Raw genomic sequence first — 25,355 nt, 5'->3', positions numbered from 1 at the left:
CTCCACTCCGTTCCCAGCTCCCAGCTCCGTGTAGGATAGACCTCACCCAGAGACCATATAGGTTGTCCTGGGCTGGAGCCCTGCTTCCCTCTGCTGTTTTGTGGGTTTTGCAGTTCTAGAATTGGTTCAGAGCCATTTTTATAGGTTTTTGGAGGGACTCGGTACGGAGCTCACGCTAGTCCCTGCTTTCCAGCTGCCATCTTGGCTCCGCCCCAAAATGATAATGTTAATAATAATAAATTACACAGTTTACTAGATCTAATTTTGGTTGCTTTGATAAAAGCCTTACCAAAGTAATCTTACCTGCATTTTTGTAAAAGAAATTGAATTTACATAAAATTTAAGACCACAAAATGCATTCATTGGATGTTAAACAACTCATATTTTATACCATTTAGAAAGTCTTCCACTTAGCCAATTTAGGAAAGAATTTTTTTTTTGCTACATCTAATTTCTTATGTAGTTAATTTTCTTCAGGCTGTTCAGTACTAAAGTCAGCTTGTTCTTCTGTTCCTTCTTCCTCCTACTTATTCTTCTTCCTCCATAGGCTCATCAATCTTTTCTTCCTCCTCATCAGATTGTTCTCTGTGTTGCTTCCGACTTTGATCTGCAGCCTCAAAAGAATTCTTACTCATAACAAAAAGTTCATGCCATGCTTTTACCATTGGATTATACAAGATGCTGGCAGCAGTTAAGATGCTCTCTCTTTTTATTTGTTCCCTATAGGCTTGTTTCCCCTTGGTGTGGTTATCAGATTTTAAGTGCTGTTGAAAGAACCTGTGTAAAGCAGGTACATAGACCCTGCAATCACTGTAGTGAACAGTCTCTATTTTCATTATTTGGTCATCTGCAATAACCCTTTCCATTACACCTTTCTCAATTACTTTAACAGATTCTGAATAACTAGTAGTCTGTTGTTTACATACTGATGTTTTCTTGAATTTATTAAACATATATTCATGCAAAAATTCCATAACTATTTTATCAAATTTGATTTGTTTCTGAATATAATCTAAGGTTTCCTGGTGAAAAGAACTTTCTAGATGAACTTCAATTTCTTTTTCTTCAAATGCTTGGAATGTGCAAAGTGAACACTGACTGATCTCTCCTCTCTGCCTTTGTTTCTGTCTTTCTATTTCAACTAGTTTCTTCTCTTCTTCACTTTTAGGGGCCATTTTAGTAGGTGTTTTTTTCTGGCTCATTGTCTCAATCAGTTTTGCCAGTTTAGGTTTCTTGATAAACACCACTCCAGGCTTATTAGATGGCTGCATCAATTTTCTCTTGATTCCTCTTGCAGCAACTGCTATTTTACTGAGTTTGTTATGATAGTCTATAACTACTCCAGGTCTACACTTGCCTCTAAAATTGCCCATATGCTGCTGCTACCCCCTTCACTACAACTCCCACCACCACTATGACTGTCCATGTCATGTGACTGGTTTAGGTAGGAGATCATGGATCTTGGACCCCCATAAGAGCCATGGCCATAGTCACGATCCATCCCTCCATAAAATTCATGGCCAAAGTAGTGAATCCTGCTCTGGCTCAGGTGGCTGAGGTCTATTTTTCATATTATTTATTTTTTATGTGTTTGTTTGTTTGTTGGTTTGGTTTTGGTCTGTATTTTTTTTTCAGAACTTGACTGACATGAAAATTTTCTTTTAAAAAATGAAAAGGTTCTTTTTTATTTGTTGATTAAGAGAGCATTGGTGACTTGGAGTTTTGGAGTAATGAAGACATACTGCAGTTAAGAAGAGAGGGAGAGAAAACAAAGTGGAGCCACTAGATGGCCTTCTCAAGGAATTTTACCATGGAATGGAGAAGAGATATGGCATGATGAGCAGTTGGGATGGAGGGTTTTATGAGTATGGTGGGGGCAGGAGAGGGGAAGATATGAGCATGTTTGTAGCTAGTACATACAAAACAGAAAAGAATACAAATAAAAGGATTCTATATGAAACTGAATCTCCATTTCACACTCTCTGCTTTTTAAAAAAAAATCTAATAAAGTCTACATGTTAATTTTGAAATTTCCTGTTTGTCTTGGCCTTCTATCTGGACTTCCATCTGTTCTCTTCTGTGCATTTAAAAATATAATGACAATTTTGTAGGCACCACTGTTAATTTTTTCGAATAAAATTTCATTTATATCTTTTGTTTTTACAGTCAATTAAATTTCCTCAAGAATCCATCCCCACTCTCTCTCTTCCCAGAGGGAGTCCATATGACAATAATTTTAAGAGGGGAAAAAAAGAGAGGAAGAAGAGAAAAAAACTAGAAAAGCCAATCAATTTAAAAAAAATATGAAAACCTGAAATGTTCCACATCAGTGGATGTCTCACCTCTGCAAAGAAGTTGGGGAAGACGTTTTCTCATATCTCCTCTAAAATTTGTTTTATTTATTTATTTTTGCCACATTCACTTTCACTTGCTTTGCAGTGGTTGTTCTTTCCATTTACATTATTGTAGTCATTAAGCATATTGTTTTCTTGGCTCTGCTTATGTCACCCTATAACAGCATCTTTAGCTGATTCTCTGTATTTGTCATGTTCTTTATTTCTTACAGCACAGTAATATCCCATGAACCACAATAATATTCATGTACCACAATTCACATTCGACAATCAATTGTCATCTCCTTTGTTTCTACTTCTTTGCTACTACAAAAAGTGCTGTTATAAATATTTTGATATATGTGGGGACTTTCTTTTTATCCCTAACCTCCTAGGGGTATGTATATGTATAGTAGTGAAATCACTAGATCAAAGAGTATTTTAGTCATTTTAGGGGGATGATTCTAAACTGTTTTTCAAAATTATTGTATTAAATCATAGCTCCAATCAATCAATCAATCAATATTTATTAAGTACCTACCATGCCAGGCATTATGCTCAGTACTAGGGATACAAAAAAGACAATCCTTGCTCTCATGAAGCTCACTGCTTAATGGGAGACAACATAGCCAAGAGATCCGCTGTCTTGTTACTGGAATAGTCAGGAAGCTAGTGTCACTGGATCAGAATATGTGTCAGGGAGTAAGGTAGTGTGTGTATATGAGTGTGTGTGTGAGGCTGGGGGCGGGGGTTGTCATAGTAGAACTTGCATTTTAAGAAAATTATTTTATATTTTTGCAGAAAATTCTGGAATGCATCTGCCTTTTGATTTATTTATCGCTTAGGTAATGTAGCTTTAAAAATATTTTTGTATTCCAATTTATATTAAAGCAGTTACAAATAAACCTTGAAATTTCTTAAAACTGGTATCATTGTCCCATTAATCTTGTTCCAATCTCTATCATGCATTAAATACACATATGGTGTTAAAAATATCCTAATAAGTCTCTCCCCTAGCCAAGCATGGGTAGCAGGGCTCCTACAGATGTGGCAGTGATTCAGGGTTGGTTGTCTGTGCTAACTTGCCCTTTGAAACTTTATGCATATTTATAAGGAAGAAACACTTCATAATTTCTGACTTGACTGCACAGAAGCCATGAGGTGGTCTTCTCTCAGATGGCTGCTCTCTAGAACTACACTTGAAATTTCTATCGTGTGTGACCTGTAAACACTTTACTAACTTATTTTCATTTCTAGATTACTAAGAATTGGGGCAGCTAAGTGGCGCAGCAAGTAGAGCACCAGCCCTGGAGTCAGGAGGACCTGAGTTCAAATCTGGCCTCAGACACTTGACACACTTACTAATTGTGTGACCTTGAGCGAGTCATTTAACCCCAACTGCCCTGCCTTCCCCCTTCCAAAAAAAAATAAAAAATTTAGATTACTAAGAATTTAATTACTTAAAAAAAAGATAGCTAATGACATGATTTGCTTTATTTTTTAACCACAAGATACAACAGGAAATGATCAATGGCAAAGGTCAAGACAGGAGACAATAAAGCATTCATACCAAGATTCCTCAGCAGGCATAGGCTTTGGCACATGTAGACTCATCCCCTTTTTAAAGGGGTTGTGTTAACATGAAGTATGATACTGAGGCCCAGCAATTACTGGAGTGACCTTGGCAGTCTTCATTGTGTCACATGAGAAAAGGATCCAGGGTGTTAAATAATAAAGGGACAGCCTTTAACTAAGGTAAACCCGATGATGCCTGAAGGGAGAGAGACTATGTAGAAGATGTAAGAACTATGAGTAATAATTCAAATAAGTTAGCCCATACTACTACTATAAAGCTTGGATTTAATTGTGAAATCTAGTTGTGTAAAGTAAATTAGCACTCGGGGCAATAACTAAGTCTTTCAAAAAATATATATGTTAATGCACATAACACATACATCCTAATGAGACAATATATTTAGGAACTGTCAAATTTCAAACAATTTCATATTCTATGAATTTTTTTAAATTACCCAGTACTTATTTTTATAAGATTATTTGAGAATTACTCTAGCTTAATGAAACCAACCCTATTTGTGGAAAAGTACATATATGCTCTCATGGGATACAAAAATATTCCATAAGCCTTTTAGTGTCCAAACAGTGTCCTAAATTTAGTATCTAAATAGTGTCCTAGTACAATTTAGTATATAAATTTAGCATCTAAATGGGGGGGGGGGGAAAGAATGCCATATTATCCTATCAGGCTTCAGGCCATATGCAACCAACCCCCAACTGCAACAATTAAGGAAACATCCCTTACAGAGTCAGATCTTTCTTACCCCCACTATTCATGAAATCCTACTTTGCCATAGCTAAAAAACAACTAGGAAGAAGAACCTTAATTGTACTTGGGGTCCATGGATTTTTTTTTGAGGCCCAGGCTTCAGATTTCATGAATTGCATTGCTCTCATTGTGGAAACTCCACCAATGCTGATGTGCAACTCATCTGCACCTTGAGATCTTAGAGAATTGCCTGGGGATGCAATAAAAGGTCAGGTAATTTGCCCAAAGTCACACAGCTAGTATATGTCTGAGACAGGGCTTCCCAGCTTCAGAGCCAGCCACTTAATCCACTCCTCCATGCTGCCTCTTGTGTTTGAGATGTTAATACAATGTTCACCAACTTTTTTTCTAAAATGTATGATTCTATTAAATAAATAATTATCTAGATTTCCTACTTATTTGAGGACAGTTATTTGATTTTCTAATGGGTAGCTAGGTGGCACAATAGATAGAGGGCTGGACCTGGATCTGAGAAGACTTGAGTTCAAGTCCTATCTCAGACATTTACTAGCTGTGTGACCCTAAGCAAGCCACTTAACCCTGTTAGCCTCAGTTCCTCATCTATGAAATGAGCTGGAAAAACGAAATGGCAAACCTCTCCAGCATCTTTGACAAGAAAACCCCAAGTGGGGTCATGGAGAGTCAGACATGACTGAACAAAACAAGTTGATTTTCTTCTGGTTTCTCCCTTTTCTGTAATCCCATATAACAATAGCATCAAGAAAAGGAGAAGTTGCAAACAGAAAACAAGACACACCAGCCCAGGAAAGATGTCCAGCAGCTTATATATGCAGGCTCCACAGTGCTGCTCATCAGAGTAATCTCATTACTGAGATTAGAAAACAACTTTTCACCAATTTAGCAAGAACTTTAAAATTGGGGATGTGCCTCTGAACAGAAATAGAAAATTATTTTAATTGCAGTTCTTCAAGTATGTTTTTAAATTTTGAAAAAGAAGTTGTACTGGCTACTGAAAATGCTAGTGTGTTCACAACTGGGGCTATCGCCAGCCTGTTTTTCAAAAGATGAAGAAGCATGCTAAAAGTTGATACAAGTAAAAACCATATTGACATAGAAGATACTTCATTTAGAATTAAGCAGACTTGTAATGAGACCAAAAGAATGAATTTTTCATGTGCTTGGAAGGAGAATAAGAAAAATGACAACACATAGCTAACCAAAGTATATTTAAAGCTTCTGAGACTGGGCTGAGGAGTTAATTTTACACATGCAGGAAGCAGGCTCAGGAATGTAAAAGCAAAGCTGACTATCAACAGGGTGCAAGATGAGAGAAGATCTTTTACCTTCAGAAGAACATAGAAACTACACCGAATATTAGCAATGCTGTCCTCAAATAATAATCAACTGGGAAGTCTTCTTACTATTTGCAAAGTTTCTTCCAATTCTGTAAAGAATTGCAGCCTGCAAAAAGCAAAAGAAATAACCACTGTAAGAATCAGTTTAATGAATAGTAACAACCCCTTTCCTTTTAGACCTTTCTTCAAGCATTTGTCTAGCAAAAGCAAAAAAGAAAAAATGGCAAAGAAAGGCAAAGTTCCAAAGTCAAGCTGAAACTCACAGAATCATATTGGAAATATCCATACTCAAACAGAAGAAGGCCTGGAAATGCTCTTGCAAGAAGTAGAAGAAGGCCTGGAAAAGTTCTCACAAGCTTCGTTTTGGTTGGAGGTGGTTTTTTTTTTTTAGAAAAACAGTACATCACAACTGAAGGTATGTAAATCATTAAAATGACAATAAAAACTGTTGTACATGTGTAATTAACTTCTGTTGATTACTCTCATATCCCTATGATGTACGTAGTGAGGAAGATTAATTTTAATGCTGCCATTTAGTTATTAATATAAATTTGTAATATTCCCTTCTCTGTCAAAAAGCCATCTCTTACACTGGCTTAAAGAGAAGCCCCTGGCCAACTCTAGCTAAGGAATGTATTAAGTGTTTCCTGAAGGCATCTGCTCATTATCTAGGTTGGTCTGGCCCCAGCCCAACTGGGAACCTGAGTTCTGTTTGCTAGAGGGGGCTCAAAACTCGTAACTTAGCCTCATTCCTCAGCTGACCTCCCCCCTTGACCATGAAACTCTTAGCCCACTTCCTCATCAAATGTCTACCAATGTGGGGTCGCTTTTCTCTTGTCAGGGGAGTTCCCAGGAATTTGCTGTCAGGAAGACAGACTGATGTGGTACTCTCCCTTGGCATCTTTGGTTACCTATCATTACTGATCATCAATTTATTGATTATTGGCTAGCCTAGTTAACCAATTGATTGTTAATACCCAGACACTTTGTCTCAGAATTTTTATTTGTCACAAGAGCAATACAGCCTGGATTGATAAGTTCTGCAAGATAGGCTCATAAAAGACTGGATAAAAGACTCATAATGGAGCATGCTATCCACATCCAGAGAAAGAACTATGGAGTCTGAATGAAGATAGAAGCATACTGTTTTCTCTTTTTTTCCTTTCTCATGGTTTGTAATGATTCTTCTGTCACAACATGACTAATGTGGAAATAAATTTAATATGAAAAAAAAGACTGTGGTAAGCTGTAAGAGGTGGATAATCTAGTCCCCAGTATTGTATAATTTTATTGCTGCTATTGAAGTACCATTGCTTGACTGGTAAATTAAAAGTAATTTCTTGCTAGTGCCTCTGCTCTTTATAAACTCTAAACATAAGAGGTCTTCCAGACCCTGAATAAGAATTCTGAGAGACTATTCACCAGACTTCTAGTCCACTGAGGACCACAATGGTCAGCAAGTGCCATTCTTCCATAATTTCTGTTCCTTCAGGCTACACACAAAAAAGAATTTTCTGATGCTTTTAAGATGTATACCTTCAAAGAAGCACACTTTATTCCCCTCAAAACTCTTCTTGATCAAATGAAAATGTAAATATTCAAGGTGTTATCATTTCTCTGCAGTTGAGCTTCAGCCAACTTTAAGGGATGCCAGCCTTCTAAGTACGAAATCAAAAAGTGGTTATCTGTTATATCAATGCAGGAAGGATCCCTTGGTGCCCTCAGTGCCCCACTGTCCTAGACTTCCTGCCCACTGCCCAGAAAAATCATTTTGGTGGTTGAATTCAGGATAGACTAGAGGGAGGCAGGCAGACCCACTAGCAGGCCATTGCAATACTCTAGGGATGAGGTGATGAGGGCCTGCAGTAGAATGGTGGCAGTATCAGAGGAGACAATAGGGTGTATTTGAAAGACATGGCAAAGGTGAAACCAATAGGCTGTGGCAACAGATTGGCTATGGGGAATGGGAGATAGTGAGAAGTCCAGGATAATTCCCAGGTTGTGAGCCTGAGGGACTAGGAGGATAGTGTTGTCCTCTACAGTAATAGGGAAGGTAGATAGGAAGGAAGATTTAAGGGGAAAGATAATGAGTTTGGCTTGAGTTTAAGATGTCTCCACCAACATTGGGGCCTCACTATTGCTGGCCCTCCTCTCCATGCCCCACCTCCCAGGAAAAAAACCCTTGTAACAAATAATCATAGACAAGAAAAATGAATCCACTGAGTTGCTGCATCCAAAAGTATGTTTCTGCATTGTGTGTCCAACATTTCTCTGTCAAAAAGTGGGTAGGTCCTCTGGAGACATGATTGCTCACTGCTTGATCAGAGTTCTAATTTGGTTTTCTTTACAATGTTATTCTTGTACTAATTGTTCTCCTAGTTCTGCTCATATCACCCCTTGTCATTTTATAGTATCCAGGATTCTCTGAAATCTTCTCTTTCATAATTTTTTAAAGTGCAATAATACTCCATTAATTCATGTATCAGAATTTGTTCATCGATTCCTTAAATGTCTAAGAGGCCAACTAAGGCTGCCCCTTAGATTGTATTTCCTCTTCCTCCTCCTTCCCCTGTCCTTCCCCTCCTCTATTCTCCCTGTCCCCCTCCCCCTGGCCTTCCTCCTTCCCCTCCCCCTCCTCCTCCTCCTCCTTCTTCTTCATCATCTTTAAATCACTCCATGGTAAGTGTGTTTTGTTTATGATTAGTCCGTCTCTGGTAGTATCCTCCATCTTCCTCCATTTTACTCACTTTGGAGTGCGAGACTTGAGGCAGATAGGAATGAGGTGTCAGTTGCTGGTGGGGATGGGGAATGGAGTTTGGATGATAATTTACAGGACTTCAGGGTCACTGGGATATGAAGGGTGTGAGAATGTTCATCACTGAGTGGAAGCAGCCACTCCTCTACCCTCAGAGGACAGGTGCAGTAGGAAATGGGAGGCCTGAAATCAAAGAGAAGGTTGCTTTTCTTTACACTGGAGGTTTTCAACATCCAAGATGGGAGACTGAACTGGCAGCAGGAGGTAGAAGTTGCCTTGTGTTGACACAGTTGGAAGGGGTTATTTTGGGGCAGATGGAAAATGCCTAGTCCTGCCCCTTGCAACCTCCCCTTGGGACACAAAGAATACACAATAAAACTAAATAGTAAAGGACCTCAGCAACTTTAAAAACCTTTCAGATTTAAACAAATATAAAATGTAAACAAGAAAGAAAATTAAGGCTTTGACTAGAATTATATGTAGAAAACCGACAATGCATTAAGTCCTCTCCAAAAAAGCAAAAAAATCAGAAATACTAAACACATTCTTTACCCATAACAATATAATAAACTTAAATCCAAAGTAGGGCCTTTGAAAAACCAAACTAGAAAATCAACATATCAGAATCTCCCAATTCTACACAAAAATAGAAATTCTTGAAATTAAAGATGATATTAACAAATAGAAAACAAATATTGAACTCACTGAATACATTTTAAAAAACCAAGGCACTAGCTAGTCTGATTTTTTTTAAAGTGGAAAACAAAATCATTTATAACAAAAATGAAAAAGAAAAATTTATAACAAATGAAAAAGAAATAAAGAAAATGACTAGAAATTATTTTGCCCAACTACATTCCAACCAGACTGATAGTGTAGAAGAATACATTCCAACCAGACTGATAGTATAGAAGAAATAGATGAATATTTATATTTCTTATTGGTATTTATGTGGTCTTTGTGGAATTAAACTATCTTTCTAGAATTAAGAGAACATACATGCACACATGTGTGTATATCTGTGTGTGTTATATGTAATACACACACATGTTACATGAAAGTTTGGAAGACTTAATATTATATCAAAGAGAGGATGCTCATTATCATCCACTACTACTAAACACAGTGCTAGAAATGTTTGTATAATAATAGAACAAGAAGAAAGAAATTGAGGGACTAGAAGAATATGAATAAGAAATGAACCTAGAAATTTAAAATTAAGTAAAATCTTTGGAAGACAGAATTCTTGGAATAAGTGGCTTAGAAGAGAAAATGGTAAATCTTACTGAAGAAAAAAAATATATTTCTAAAGCTGAAATAGACCAAACAGAAATCAATGGCTCCATGGAGCACTTAGAATTATAAGAACAAAATTAAAAGATTGGAAAAAATAGAAGAGATTATAAGATATCTTATAAAGCAGCAGCCATTGAAAACACTTAGCATTGGTTAAAAACAGAGAAGTTGATTAATGGCACAGGAAGAATCGGAAACAATAACACTCAATGATTAACAGTTTAATAAATCCAAAAACATAAATTCTGTAGGAAAGAAATCTCTATTTTGTAAGAACTGCTGGGAAAACCAGAACTCAGTCTGGTAGACAGAAACTAGGCTAAAACCAGCACCTTATGCCATCTTACACAACAAATTCAAAATTGATAGATTAAGTGAATATTAAAGGAGATACAAAAATCGTTTGCCTTCTCAATGAGGTGGGGAGAGGAGGAGGTAGAGAATCTGGAATTCAAAAATTAGAAACAAACGAATATTAAAAATCGTTTTTACATATAATGGGAAAAAATAAAATATTAATTGTGTCGGTCAGAGACCACTACTCACATTAAAAACAGATACCGTTCTTGAGAAAACGCAAAAAGGAATTTATTATTTTCTCATGAGAAAGTACACACCTTAGTGTGGCCCAAGATGATGCTAGTGTGTGTGTGTGTGTGTGTGTGTGTGTGTGTGTGTGTGTGTGTGCGAGATGCAGCTCAAAGCAAGTTATATAGACCCTAATGCAGAGTTCCCTCATCCCCTACTGGCTCCTCTTCCCATTGAATGAGTTTGGAGCTCACATTCTAAACCCAGAATCTTTTCCCAGCAACAGAGAACAAAGAACAAAAAGAAATAGGTATGACACCAAGGCCTAGTATTCAATATGAAGGGAGTAGTGGTTAGATAAAATAGGACCTTGCAGGTGTCTGTCTACTGATATAATTTCTTATGTCTACTTTCTCAGCAGAGCAGTTTCTAAAAATATAGGAGGCTGTGCAGGGTTGTGGATGGTAGGAGAGACAGTGTCTTTTCCCATGCTGAGGGGGAGAGAGGGGCTTCACTATTTCAGCATTCCACTCATTAACGAAAATAACAACAGTCCTCTTAGGGGGCTAGAGCTCCAGCTACCGCTGGACCTCGATGCTCCACTATTTGCTACCTCCCCTGCCCGCCCTGCCTGGCCAACCCTGGCCTCTCCCTCCCTGTTCCTGTCCTTCCTCTCCGCCCCTCCCCGCCCACCAGGCCTGGCCTCTCCCTCCCTGTTCCTGTCCTTCCTCTCCGCCCCTCCCCGCCCACCAGGCCTGGCCTCTCCCTCCCTGCTCCTGTCCTCCCTCTCCGCCCCTCCCGGCCTACCAGGCCTGGCTTCTCCCTCCGTGTTCTGGTCCTCCGTGGCCTCCCCTCCTTGCCCCTCCCCGCCCTTCCCACCAGGCCTGGCCCAGCCTGGCCTCTCCCTCCCCCACTCCTGTCCCCTCCCCTCCCCTTCCTGTGAGGTACTTGCGCAGGCGCAGTAACAAGGAAGCGGAAGCGCGTCTAGCTGCAGCTCTCAGAAAGTACACTTCCGATCTGGTGTTTCGGTGGATTCGTACTTCAGGGCTGTGCTGGGCCTCGTCATGAGCTGGCTTTCTGAAAATGATGACCCGTATGTAGTTGAAGAGCCCAGCGACGAGGAACCAGCTTTGAGCAGGTAGGCCTGGCGCGGGGCCTGCTCAGGGTAGGCAGGACGTCTCCGACTTCTCCAGCAATTGGCCCAGGCTTGCCAGTATCTGTTCCCACCGCGGCCCCGGGATAAAGCACAATGGCAGATGTAGGCTTGATGTTAGAGCTGTTCAAGAAAGAAATGGAGCCTCGGGAGGTAGAGTGAGTTCCCCGTCCCCGGAGGTCTTAGGGCAGAGGCCGGGAGTACGCTGTGTTGGGGGTGCTCCTGAGGAATAGGCACTGAAACCACCCAAACGAGTGGGAAGCTTCTCCTGAGCTCATAATTTAAGAAAAAGCAAGGGGATAGTTGGGAGCAAAGCTTGCTGGTGTCTAGTCAACAGGGACCTACTGTGTGCCAGTCACTGTGCTAAGCGCTGGAGCCAAAAGGACAAAAGACAGTTCCTGCTGTCAAGGAGTTCCTGGTCTGGTGAGAATGAAAAAAACGCTGCACAAACGAGCTATATACAGAATAAATTAGAGATAATCTTAGAAGGAAGGCAGTAGTATTACAAGAGATTAGAAAAGTCTGATTATTTTTTAATGTAAATAGTATTTTATTTTTTCCAATTACATGTAAAGATAGTTTTCAACATTCATTTTCAATGAGATTTTGAGTTCCAGTTTTTTCTCTCTCCTCTCACCCCTCCGCAAGATGCCAAGCAATCTTGTTAAACATATGTCCACATTAGTCATGTCATGAAAGAAGAAACAGAGCAAAAGGGGAAAAAAAACACACAAAAAACCAAAGCGAAAATGGTGTGCTTCCATTCGCATTCAGACTCCATCAGTTCTTTCTCTGGATGTGGATAACATTTTCCCTCCTGAGTCTTTTGGAATTCTCTTGGATCATTGTATTGCTGAGAAGAGCTAAGTGTCATAGTTGATGATCACACAATATTGCTGTTATTGTACACAGTGTTCTCCTAGTTCTGCTCACTTCACTCAGTATCAGTTCATTTAAGTCTTTCCAGGTTTTAGAAAAATCTTTTTGCACAGTGTAGGATTTGAAGAAAGCAGGGAGGCAGAGATGAGCATACTAGGCAGAGGGGACAGCTAGTGAAAATGCACAGAATTGGAAAATGGAGTTGCCTTGTGAGTGGAACAGCAAGGAGGGAGGTGTTATTAGAATAGTGGAGTATGTGGGGACTAGAAAGGTAGAAGGGGGGCAAGGTTATAAAGAGCTTTGAATGCCAAGCAGAGGATTTTATGTTTGACCTTAAAGGTGATTGGGATCCATTGAAGTTGATTGAAAAGGGGATGGGGGGCAGGAGAAGGGATAGGGAATGGGTAGGGTGGTAATGTGGTCAGATTTGTGCTTTAGAAAGATACGTTTGTCAGCTGAGGTGAATATGGACTGGAGTGGGGAGAGACTTTTGGCTTTTGCAGTAGTCCAGGCGAAATCAGTATTTCTATGGCTCCTACTAAGTGCCAGGCACCATGCTAAGCACCTTATAAATATTGTCTCATTTGATCCCCACCAAAACCCTTGCAAGGTGTATGCTGTGTTATCCTCATTTTGCAGTTGAGAAAACTGAGGCAAACAGGTTAAATGACTTGCCCAGAGTCACACACCTGCTTAAGTATCTGAGTCTAGATTTGAAGTAAACTTATTGACTCCAGGTCAAGTGCTCTATCTGCTGTGCCATCTTGCTCCCTTATAGGGGCCTTTGGGTACCAGGGTAGCTGCAGTGTCAGTAAGTTGAGATGAAGGAAACTAGTTGAGCCTAGTTGAATGAAATTTATAAATAACCTTTCAAGTCTCATAGCATCCAAAAGTTCAATCAGACTTGTATGTAAGGGCAATATGGTTAAAAGATAGGAGACTGGATGGGAGGATGTGGAACGTTGCACATATTTTCAGAACTAGTGGATGCAGCTATTAGTTTTGATGAACTACTTTCTCCACTTCTTTTAACGTCTTTGTTTCAAGGGTTGACTCACTAGATAGGTAAGACTAAAGGGATATATTATGTGTTTGTATGTGTATGTGTGTATAAGCTAGCATTTATATAGCACTTTAAGGTTTGAAAAACATTTTTACATATTTTTATCTCACTCGATCCTCACAACAGTTTTGGGTTGTAGGTGCTATCATTATCCCTGTTTTACAGATGAGAAAACTGAGGCTGAGAGGAGTTAAGCGACTTGCCCAGTGTCACACACCTAATTAAATGTATGAGGCAGAATTGGATCTCAGATCTTCCTGACTCTGAATTCCAGTACTTTATCACTGTGCCATTTGGCTGGTATAAATATAAAGGACACTAAAAACAAGATTTTTTTTAAGAGACAGATTTGTGGAATAGAAATTATACTGGACTTAGAACCAGATGATCTGGGCCTAAAGGTGCCAATTTCATTACCTACACATTGTGTTCACTCTCACTTGTCCTTAACCCCCTCTGGATCTAATACACTGCTCTGTAAAAGAGAGATGATGTTGGCTTTCTACCTCACTGGGCCTTTATGAAAGGCTCAATTAACAAGCAATTAAGTGCCTATCATGTATATTATGTTGGGTGCTTGGTATACAAAGACAAAAATAAACTAATCCCAGCCCCTCAAGGAGCTTTCATTGAGTAGCTTACTTTGATGAAATTGAATATGTTTGTAGAAGTGCTTTGAAAACCGAACCTCTATATAAGTAAATGTAAGAGAGAAATAAATGTATCAGAAATTTCAAGTCTCACTTCTGTTGTTCTCCCAGCCCTCCTCACCAAAATTTGGAGACTCAAGATTCTATACTCTAGGAGACAGAAGCAGAGACCCTGGATAATCCATATGCTGATTAAATATCCCCTAATAATTGATGTAATTGTGAACAAAATTTTGTAGAAGAGAATTTTGACACTTAATTTCTTCTAGAAAATTGATCTCATTTGCCTTAACATCTCTTTTAAGTTTATGACTGGTTGGGGAAACCTCAACAAAGAGAATGAAGAGAAAAGTAATTTGATTGAAAGTGCTAATAAAGATTCTACATAGAATTAAATGCTTTCAATTCCTATTTCTCTTAGTTCCTCTATACTCCTCAGTCTTCTTTATTGGATCCAGATCATGTCCACTGTAGATGGATGGGTGATTCCCCAGCACTTAGTCCTGGGCCCTCTTCTCTTTTCCCTCTGTATTGCTTCACTCGGTGATCTCATCAGCTCCCATGGATTCAATTATCATCTCTGTGCTGATGATTCACAAATATACTTATCCATCCCTAGCCTCTTTGATAATCTCCAGTCTCCAACTGCCTATTGGATATCTCTAACTGGATGTCCTATAAACATCTTAAACTCAACATGGCCAAAATGGAACTCACCCCTTTCCTTGTCCCTCTAAGCCCTACCCCCTTCCAAAGTTCTCTGTTTCTATTGAAGGCACCACCATTCTTCCACCCCCCTAAGCTGATGACCTATGTGCCATCCTTTGCTCATTATCTCTCACCCCTGCCCCCCATATCCAATCTATTGCCAAGACCTGCCTATTTCACCTTTACGACATTGTTTGAATTCCCTCTGATATGGCCACCGTCCTAATATAGGCCCTCTTCTCTTCATATCTGTACTATTGAAGTAGCTTGCTGATTGGTGTGCCTGCCACAAGCCTTTCTGCACTCCAGTCCATTCTCCAGTCAGCCATCAAAGTGATTTTCCTAAATATTAGTCTGATTATGTCATCCCATTAAACTCCACCTTCAGTATCTAATATAAAATTATTTTTTGTTGAAAGCTCTTCATAACATAACATTCTTTCCCACTTTTCCAGTCTTCTTATACCTTACCCCGCCACGTGTTCTTCAGTCCAGTGATGCTGACCTCCTTACTGTTCCTCAAAAAAAGGTGTTCAGTCTCCCAGTTCGATGTATTTTCACTGGCTATCCTATATGCATGTCCCACATGCTCTAAGGAGAGTAAGGACTCATCTCCACCTGTTGCCTGCCTTCAGGTGCTGGCCAGAATCCCATCTTTTACAAGAAGCCTTTCCCAGCCCTTCTTAATTCTAGTGCCATCTCTTTGTTGATTATGTCTTATTTATTCTGTACGTAGTTTACTTGTATGTAATTATTTACTTATTGTCTCCACCGCTAGTTTGTGAGCTCCTCAAGAGGAAAACTGTCTTTTACCTTTCTTTTATTCCCATGTAATAGGTGCTTAATAAATGTTTATTGACTAATTGGCTTGTTTCCTCTGTCATTGTGCCTTTAAAAACTGTAAGCTCTACTATGAAACTGTATACTCATATACCAAGGTCTGCTAATTGTCTATCTTTAAATATTAGTTCTGAAGATGAAGTAGAAGTGCTTTTACATGGCACTCCTGACCAGAAGCGAAAATTTATCAGAGAATGTCTTACTGGTGAAAGTGAATCATCCAGTGAAGATGAATTTGAAAAAGAAATGGAAGCTGAATTAAATTCCACCATAAAAACAATGGAAGATAAATTGTCATCACCAGAAACAGGTAAATCTTCAACTCAGTATTTTACACACTTAGTTTATTTTAAACACTTAGTTTAAAGAGCTGAGTCAGGTTTTTTTTTCCCAGAAATTTAGCTGAGGTTTGGCATTCATTACCCACAGAAGTTTTGCTTGTGTTGTTGCCAGGATATCAGTGCTATTTACTTGTATGATATTATTTACTCACTAGACTTTGTGTTGGATTAGGGACGGGATGATGTTGGGGAGGGGGAAAAAAAAAGCTCAGAAATACCTGTAGGATTAAGTTTCGTAAGGAAGATTTGAGGATTTACCATACTTGATTTCCTTATTGTTCTCCTCATTGAAATTTGTTCTACATTTTGTATAGTCCAAGAATGGGGAACCTTTTCTTGTTGGAAAACTACATTAATATTTAGTTGTAATCGAATAAGACCGCATTCAAGAAACTTCAATTAGGTATACTTTAAGACATTATTTTGTAAAAATCCAACTACTATGTACTTAATAATTTCAAAAAATGAAAACTATTTGTTAATTTTAAAGTTAACTAACCTTTTAATGACTGTTTTGTCTGCTTTTTGTTGGAAAGCATTTGAATATTTGATTGCACCATGGATGTCCAAAGTTTTAGTTTATCCTCTAGATGGGTATCAGTGATTTGTAACCTTAAGGATGTCTTGATTTGGGTTAGGTAGGAGAATGTAGATTCACAGCAATAAGTGGAAAGGAGGAAAGCATTTTTTGGGCATATTGCCAAAGGCACAGTATCCTACTGTATTTTTCCATATTTCAGTTGGATCTTTCTTAGCGTCAGACGCTGACTTTAAAATGTCATCTAATGAGAGCTCAGTCATTTCCATCTGTAGTTCTTTAGGTGCTTTGGTGATATCTGTTAGGTGAGGCTGACATGCTAATTTGAGTACAATGTTGTGATTCTCCAAGTCAGTGAACCTTTCATTGTATTCTCCAGTTATTAGGTTTATAACAGCTGTGTATTCTTCAAATGATTCACGTATATCATCCTGCTCATCAGTGACCTTTGCTTACTGGGGAAAATGTCCATCTGAAATTTCTTGCTGAAGAAGAAATGTTTTGAAAAAAAGATAGCTTTTTTCAAAATGCTTGGATTTTTTGCCACATATCATATATGGACTTAGTTTTACCTTGCAAAGAAATATTCAAGTCGTTTTGATTTGACATGATGCCACACAGAAATACAGGATTCTTGTGGAAATATTCTTTCAATAACTCACATTGCTGATTCTGTTCTTCATAAAATTTAACCACGTCTTCTCGAAGAGATAAAATTTTTGTTCATACCTGTGCCTGCAATAGCCTGTGCACTTTGGAATGATATCTCAAATCCATACTGAATGCCTCAGATTCAACTTTAGCATGTTACAGAACGGATGATGCTGTGTTGCATTTGCCAGAATATAGTTAACAGTACTTATAACTTGTTGCAAAGTATCACTTAAAATAGTAGCTTTAGCACAGAGATTTTGTTGATGTAAGATACAATGAAAAGAAATGAGAGCATCTGGATCTGTTAATACTTTTTTTTTTATTTGTGCAATAAATCCTTCACGTTTTCCTGTCAGGAAAGGTGCACTTGTCTGTACATACACTCACTAAATTTACCATATTCAGTCCAACTTCACCACATTTATCTTGAAAGTTGTTGAAGATATCTATTCCCCGTGTTCTGTTCCCAAGAGTGGCCAAAGTGAGTAACTCTCCGTAGCAAAGAAAATTTTCTGTTATGACCTGAATGAAATATAAAACCTCTGCAGAGTCAGTAGTTTTAGTTGATTCACCCAAAGCAATTGAATAATACATATTTTCTTTTTGAAGTATTGCATGAAATTGTTCTATTAAGTTGAAGGTTAATTCATGCTGCCAATCAGTTGTGGGTCTCCTTGAAAGAGGCAGTTGTTTGTACTTTGAAACATTATTGGGGTTTAAGCATCCTACATCTTGGATAATGCATTCTTTCACAATTTCTACATCACTAAATGGCTTCCTTTTTTCCCAAATATAAGCTACTTTACAGGTTGCTTCAGTGGCATTATTTCCATGTCTTTTGCTGCTTGAAAGAATTGTCTTTGCTTTTGCTTTTCATCTTTTGACTTCTGCAATGCAACCTTTTGCGCCATTCCCTCTAATTTAAAATATTTGTGGTCCTTATGAATGTTATAATGCTGATGAGCACTGAATTTCATTAATGTTGATATTGCAATATTACTAGCAACCAAATCATCTTATCTTGAGCAGAAACAAGATGATATTACAATTCCCAATGCTCATTAAAAAAAAATCTGTTTTCTTCAGTGTTCTGTTGATCTTTGACATGATGGGCTGTTAAGCAGACAGAATTAAAAAATATGGTCGAGCTGTGCAACTATTCACAAATTCCACTTCAAACAGAAAAACCGTTATCAAAAGATGATAACAGCTGTACTTGACCCCTATAAATTCTCGCCAAACAATCTAGTGTAATAGTGGCGCCAGTTAGGCATAGCAGCTGTCAATTTAGCCCTTATGGCTTAACTAATGTTTTAATCGTTCCAGTCAATCTGGGAGGATTATTTTATTGAAACTTATTTTATTCTTTGGTATCTTAAATATGTTCATTTTAAAAATAAAAATGTAAAAGATGAACAAAAATGTATTAATAGAAATAAAAGCGTTTATTCTGTAAAATTTTGAGTCAGTCAAAAGGCTGCACTTAAGGACCTAAAAGGCCACATGTGGCCTTAAGGCTGCAAATACTCCACCCTGGTATAGTCCTTGAAAAACAAGGACTTTTTCCTTTCCTTTTTTGAGTTGGTAACAGTAAATAATTCTGTGAAATCTGATAGTTACTCTATAACACTAACCCAGATTGGACTAAGGAGGTATCATTTTATTACTAAATCCTTGGATAAAATGTGGTTTGTACCCTAGACAATTAGGTTATCAAGTTCTTATTTGTATGGTAAGAGGAGTTTGGTAGGACCCCTTCTTTCCCTATTTTTTACAAACAGTTTATGTGATTGGATTATTCTTTGAATGTTGGATAAATCCATCTATAGCAATGTGTATGTGTGTTTATTTGTTTTTCATCTCCTGGCTTTTATTTTTAAAAACAGGTTCTTCCTTAGGAACTGTGAAAACTTCAACGGTTCTGTCAAAGTATTCTGATGACATATACTCTGATTCTGATTCTGAGGATGAAGATACAGGTAAGGACTGTATACTATTCCAGCAAAGTTGTTTTTTCCATTTTTTAAAAAATTCATTTAAATCTTTATTGCTAGAAGCTGTTAGTTCTTAATTGCCAGCATTGGGGGGGAAATTCATTAATTCCAAAGAAACTGAAAGGTAGTACATTTAAACTTGCTATTTACTTTTCATATAGACATTTTCAGTCAATGTAAAACAGGATCTTGAATTGATAAATAAGCTATGTAATAACAAATAAGCTTTAAACTAGATTTCTTAAGCCATAGCAAATATTTGCATTTCCTTTAGCATTTAATAGTTGTGATTGTATTACATTACTTAGGTCCAAGTTCTTACTTTAAAGAGCCATCAGAGCAGTGGTGGTATTCATCTGGTTTGCACCAGTTCAGCAGAACTGATAATCTAATTTTCTGTTGAGCTCGGCAAACAGGTTGTTAAAATGGCACTTGTAATCACGGCCAGGATCCTGAGAAAGGCAGGGCATACATAGTTAGAAGGACATGCGAGAGCCAGAAGGGTTGAGGTGGATCCAAATGGAGTGAGATTAATTAGAGAAGGCTTTCTGGAGGAGAGTGGAAGCAGAGCTGGGAAAGTCAAGGAAAGGGACACAGAGCCAGGATGAGGAAGGAGGGAGCACTGGTCTCTGCCAAGCTTGGGAGGTGAGAGAAGTCAAGATTCAGAGAGGCAAGGGGGCATGCCCTTAGGGCAGTGTCTGTCTGCAAAGAGGGCGTGGGAGGGGGCCAGGAAGGGGACACTGACAGCTGCTTAGATAGTGGAGGGAAGGTGAGCAGGGGCTCCCCAGTGATAATTAAGGAACAAAGAGGCCAAGAGCAGGGAGTCTCTGTAGCTTAGCTCCAACAGGCAGGTTAATAGGAGCCCCAAGGAAATAACAGGGTAATAACAAGTGGAGGGAACGGTGCAGACAGCCTGGTGTCATTACACCCAATACTGATCATCAAGAAAGCTATAAGTGCTTCAATTTTTGGCTCAAGGAGGATTTGCCTCTTCTTAAGACACCTGATGTCTCTCCCCACTATTCCCCCCCCCCCCCCCCCGCCCGCCCCAATCATATCTGAGCCTGACTCCTGGGCTTAATAGAGCCACCAGAAGGATGTTAGTCTTAGTAAGAGAATTTCTGCTCTGTCCCTGGAGTGGTCACTAGGTATGGGGTTAGAGAGGACACTTTCCAGGCACCCAGGGATGTACAGGAAAGCTAAGAGATGAGGTTTCCTAGGACAGCTGACTGAAGGTCCTGGGGGGTAGTCAGGCTTGCCTAGCCACTTTTGCACACAGGTTCACTTAATCATATATGCACATACATGCATATATAGATACATATAGTTCCTCCTGCACAATAGAACCCCAGCCCTCATCAGTGCCACACACAGGTGTATGTACACACGCCTGTGAAAGCAGATGAATATGCAATCAGCCAGAAAAAGCAGTGTTCCCCCAGAAGTGTTTCTTTAAACAAAATTTAATTTGCCTTTTTTTCTCTTTTTTAATATTATTTTTCTTTTTTACCCAAAGTGTTTCTTCAGTGAACTGTCAAAACCACAACCTGAGTTGAATCATGGCAGACCAGAACTGGACTAGACTCACAGCTCAGCTATCCAGATATAGATACACTTAGTGCCCGAGGAACTGGGTTTAAGTAGGAGCTCAGCCAGTTACTCCTGTTTGACCTTGGGCAAGTCACTGCCTTTCTGTGGGCCTGAGGTTGCTTTCTCTGTAAAATGAAGGGATTGGGTACAATCTCTGAGGTCTCTTCCAGCCCTTAATCCATACTCTGACACAATTCACACAGGCATATACTTGGTTCTTTATGTATAATCACACACATGTTCTTACACCGATAGCATGGTGGAAGAGAATTGTTGAGGTCATCTGGTCCAGCACTCTGCCTCCAGATGGCTATAGATTCAAAAAATTTCTGTTCTCTTATAGCAGATCACCACATCCATACATGTAAATGAATACACATGCAATGTATACATGTCACTAACTGGTTTCTCTACATCCAGACCATCACCTTCCACTCAAAGGATCATAGGATCATAGGTTTAGACCAGGTAGGGATCTTAGAGACTGTCTGGCCCTTTTACCTCATCCCATTTTGTGCCTACAGACTACAGTGCCTTGTACTAGTAAATAGCTGGGGCAAGATTTGAACTCAGGTCTTCCTGATTCCAAGACCAGTACTCTATCCACTACTTAAAATGGTCATTAGGGCAGAGAACTGGTTGTTAATTTATTTGAATCCCACCATTGCATCAGAGTAACATGGATTGAAGAGATTTTTGAACACTTGCCATTTCTTGCTGCTCAGTGCCCATCATAATTTTCTTTTGTAATTTGGTAATTTCTTTTCTAAGTTCATTTTGTGCACCTGTAAAGGCTTTCATGATTCTTCTCTAATTCTTCCATATTTTATTTATTTATTTATTCATTTATTTATTTATTTGTTTGCTTTTTGGCAGGGCAGTCGGGGTTAAGTGACTTGCCCAAGGTCACACAGCTAGTACGTATGTCAAGTGTCTGAGGCCGGATTTGAACTCAGGTCCTCCTGACTCTAGGGCCGGTGCCCTACTCACTGCACCACCTAGCTGCTCCATCTTCCATTTTTTTTAAGAACTGTTCATATAGTTGTTTAATAGTTTTCAGTCCCTGGCTCTGAACTGTTCTGGCTTGTTGAAAAACCTTTTGCTGTTGCTGAAACATATTAGTTCGTTTTTCTTCCTATTCCTCAGCTTTCTGAACACCCACATCCCACTGCTGAAATAATGTCAGAAACTGCTGAGAATATTCATGGTTGAGTTTTTGCTGCTGGTTCTTGTTGTGTTTTTCAAACATGCTCAATTTTCTGATGACTAGTTTTAAAAGAAGCCTTAGTATACATTTCCAGTCTTTTCCTCTTTGTAAGAAGAGCCTTGTTAATGTCAGCTCCAAATCTTTCCAACATGTTCTGTACTTCACTCCCACCCCATATCTTCTTCAACTGCTCCATGAGTAATGACTGTAGAAAGTCTTTTTCTCCCCCATACTATTCAATTACTGTAGTCTCTCCTTCCCTAGCATCTTCCTCAGAACCACTCAGATCTTTCTTGTCTTCTTTGTCACAGTCATAAGCTTGGCTCACCTGAGCTTCCATTGCTGGTTTCCCAGATTTTCCTGCATATTTTCTTTCTGAGGGTACCATACTTAGGCAATTTCTTACTCACTTGCCGGAGGTTGTGGGGAGGAATCTCCCTGAGGCCTCCCCAACTCTGGTTGGGCTGGCAGCCTCTTACCCAGGACCCCAAGCTGGGCCTCAGGCCTCAGACACTGAGAGGAGGATATCTTTTTTCTTTTTTCCTTTTGAGAAACAAAAAAAGTTAGCCAGTTAGTATTATCTTAATGTAACTGGTTTTAAATAGCTGCAAGATATTTGCATTTAGGACAGCTAGCTGACACATTGGATAGAGTGCCTGACTTGGAATCAGAAAGACTCATTTTCCTGTGTTCAAATCTGGCCTCAGACGCTTACTGTGTGACTGGGTAAGTCACGTCACCCTGTTTGCCTTAGTTTCCTCATGAGGTGAATGAGCTGAAGAAGAAAATGGCAAACTACTTAAATATCTTTGCCAAGAAAACCCCAAATGGGATCATGAAGAGTTGGACATGACTGAAAATGATTGAACAAGACATTTGCAAAGATAAAGGAGATAAAAGTATTTATATTGTTTCAGTCTTATAGTTTCATCATTTCTACTTGGTCAGATTTTATAGCCGTCATCGTTTCCTACCAGTTTCCCTTTCTCTTAACTAGATTTTTATGGAAGACACTCAATAGCAAGCATGATGGCATTCTCCAGCCTTTGTTTTTTAAAATTTTTTTCTCCAATTACACATAAAAACAATTTTTAACATTTTTTGAGTTCCAAAATTCTATTTATCCCTTCTTTCCCTTCCTGCTCTCTGAGAAAGTAAGCAATGTGATATGTTATAAATATGCAATCATGTAAAATGTATTTCCATATTGAATCTCACTTCTTAAAGAATGTAGGTAATAACATCAGAATATCTGAAGAATTCATGCGATAAAAATATAAAATTTACTGTTTTTCTTGTTAATTATGTGTTTATTATCTTAGCTGTATTTAGATGCTTTGAGTATGAAGAAAAATAGTTGAATTAATTCCTATTACAGTATTTACAGATCAAACCAGAAGTTTTCAGTTGTATATTCTAAAATTATTTTCATTATAAACTTATCTGTCAACAAAAGTAACAAAATAAACATGTAAAATAAAGAGGTAAGATCATGAGCTAAAAAAGTAGCAACAAACTTATTTACAAACAACAGACAAGCAAAGAAAAAAGTTTCTCCTCTGTCTGCTTTATGGTCTTCCAGAAGTTTCCCATTTGGCCCTATCTTCTTCCTTCCTTTCACTCTGCACTACCTCATATTCTGTTTTTCCTTGAATATTTCATATTTATCATTTTTATGATACTATAATTTTCTGTTTCACTATGTGACAATTCAGCCATTCTCTCAATTATTGCCATAGAGGTTATCTATAGTATTTTGTTATTACAAATGAAGCAGTGGTGAATATTTTTATACAGGTAGACCAGTAAAATTTCTTAAATGATGTTTCTGGTATCTAACAGTGAAATCGCTGGATCAGATTTTATTTTACATTTCGAAGCACTTACACGTGAGGACTTAAGGAAACTTTAGGCTCAGAGAAATGAAGTAATTTCTCTAGGATATCATATTGAGTAACTCAGCATTTAAAACATTAGTTACTGGGATTTTTGTGGAGAGTTTTGTGTTGGCATGTGGATTTATCCCATGTATGATTTTAAATATCTTTATTAGCTGGATAAGAACTTGGGACTGAGCCAGGTTGTGAGGGAAGAGGTATTGTCTTTTTCCTTTTTTTCATTTTTAGGGAAAATACAAAAACAGGAAAAAAATAACAAAAAGAAAATATTTAGCATAGCATGTTTAACACATTCTGTGTTAAAAGGACATGACTATTTTAAATGGTATTAAGGTACTTCCTTTACACTTTCAGTAATATCACAGGTGAACAAGAAGAAAAAGCAGTGTCGGATTCCAACAAATGATGAATTATTTTATGATCCTGAAAAAGACAACAGAGATCAGGCCTGGGTGGATGCACAAAGAAGAGGGTAAGAATTTTAAACCAAAAAAGAAATTATGCTAGAAGACCGAGGGAGAAATTCAAAATAATTACCTCGCTAAGTCCCTTAAGATCATTGGAAAGTGAAAGTATACTTTTGTGCTTTTTGAAAGAAGTTTATCTTTAAAATAAATGATTTAAATGGTTGAATTTAGTCCAACATATGCTTCGTAATAGGTTATTTTAATTTTTCCCTAGATTTTTTAAAAAAGAATGTTTTAAAGATTTCTCATAATCTCACACATATAACATACAACATTAAATTAGTCTAGAATCAATCATTACATAAGGCAAATTATTGTTTTCCAGCTTTTTATCTTTCATTGTCTTTATGCTTCTTTTTGTATTCCCAAAGTTCCCCACCATGACCTCTGATATATTTGACTCCTCTCTTTCAACCGCCAGTACACTTGTCATTTGCCAAATCATACTAACTCTGTCTCTGCAATATTCCTTAAATTTATCCTTTCCTCTTTTATTCTTATAGTTCAGTCCAGTTCCTTTTGCTTCAGCTGTAGTCATCTGACCTTTTCCTTTGATGTTCCATTCACACTGTTGTCAGGATGGTCTTTTTCATGTACAACCCTGATCATGTTATCACTCTGTTCAGTACCCTTTAGTGGCTTCCTTTTGCCTACCAAATAGAGACCACACTGTCTCTTATCCTAGTATTCAAGTTTTTCCTCGTCTTCTGGGAAGAAAACATTAATCCTGGCTTTCCACACCTTATCAGGGCCCTTCCTCCCCCTTATAGAAGAGAGTGGAGGGTGGAGAGCAGAGAGTTC

The 25,355-nt window shown here is 38.3% G+C and overlaps 2 protein-coding genes and 1 pseudogene across 2 annotated transcripts in view; 1 reads left to right on the top strand and 2 right to left on the bottom strand.

Moving 5' to 3' along the window:
- Nucleotides 1-527: 527 nt before the first annotated feature.
- On the bottom strand, nucleotides 528-1,504 carry LOC118843338 (DBIRD complex subunit ZNF326-like). Its single transcript, XM_036750937.1, is given in 2 exon segments — nucleotides 528-1,378; nucleotides 1,381-1,504. Coding segments are annotated over 2 exon segments (972 nt in total). The 5' UTR covers nucleotides 1,502-1,504.
- A 10,014-nt stretch (nucleotides 1,505-11,518) lies between these two features.
- Nucleotides 11,519-25,355, top strand: part of LOC118843187 (E2F associated phosphoprotein) — a 36,615-nt gene continuing 22,778 nt past the window's right edge. Inside the window, exons 1-4 of the mRNA XM_036750671.1 lie at nucleotides 11,519-11,710; nucleotides 15,994-16,175; nucleotides 19,285-19,377; nucleotides 24,442-24,559. Coding sequence (XP_036606566.1) covers nucleotides 11,637-11,710; nucleotides 15,994-16,175; nucleotides 19,285-19,377; nucleotides 24,442-24,559 — 467 coding nt within the window. The 5' untranslated portion in view covers nucleotides 11,519-11,636. The remainder of the gene's footprint in view (nucleotides 11,711-15,993; nucleotides 16,176-19,284; nucleotides 19,378-24,441; nucleotides 24,560-25,355) is intronic.
- LOC118841143 lies at nucleotides 21,652-22,577 on the bottom strand (annotated as a pseudogene).

Source organism: Trichosurus vulpecula, chromosome 3, assembly GCF_011100635.1.
Source record: "Trichosurus vulpecula isolate mTriVul1 chromosome 3, mTriVul1.pri, whole genome shotgun sequence".
NCBI lineage: Eukaryota > Metazoa > Chordata > Mammalia > Diprotodontia > Phalangeridae > Trichosurus > Trichosurus vulpecula.
Note: the sequence above shows the minus strand (reverse complement) of the source record. Positions and strands in the feature narration are given on the sequence as shown.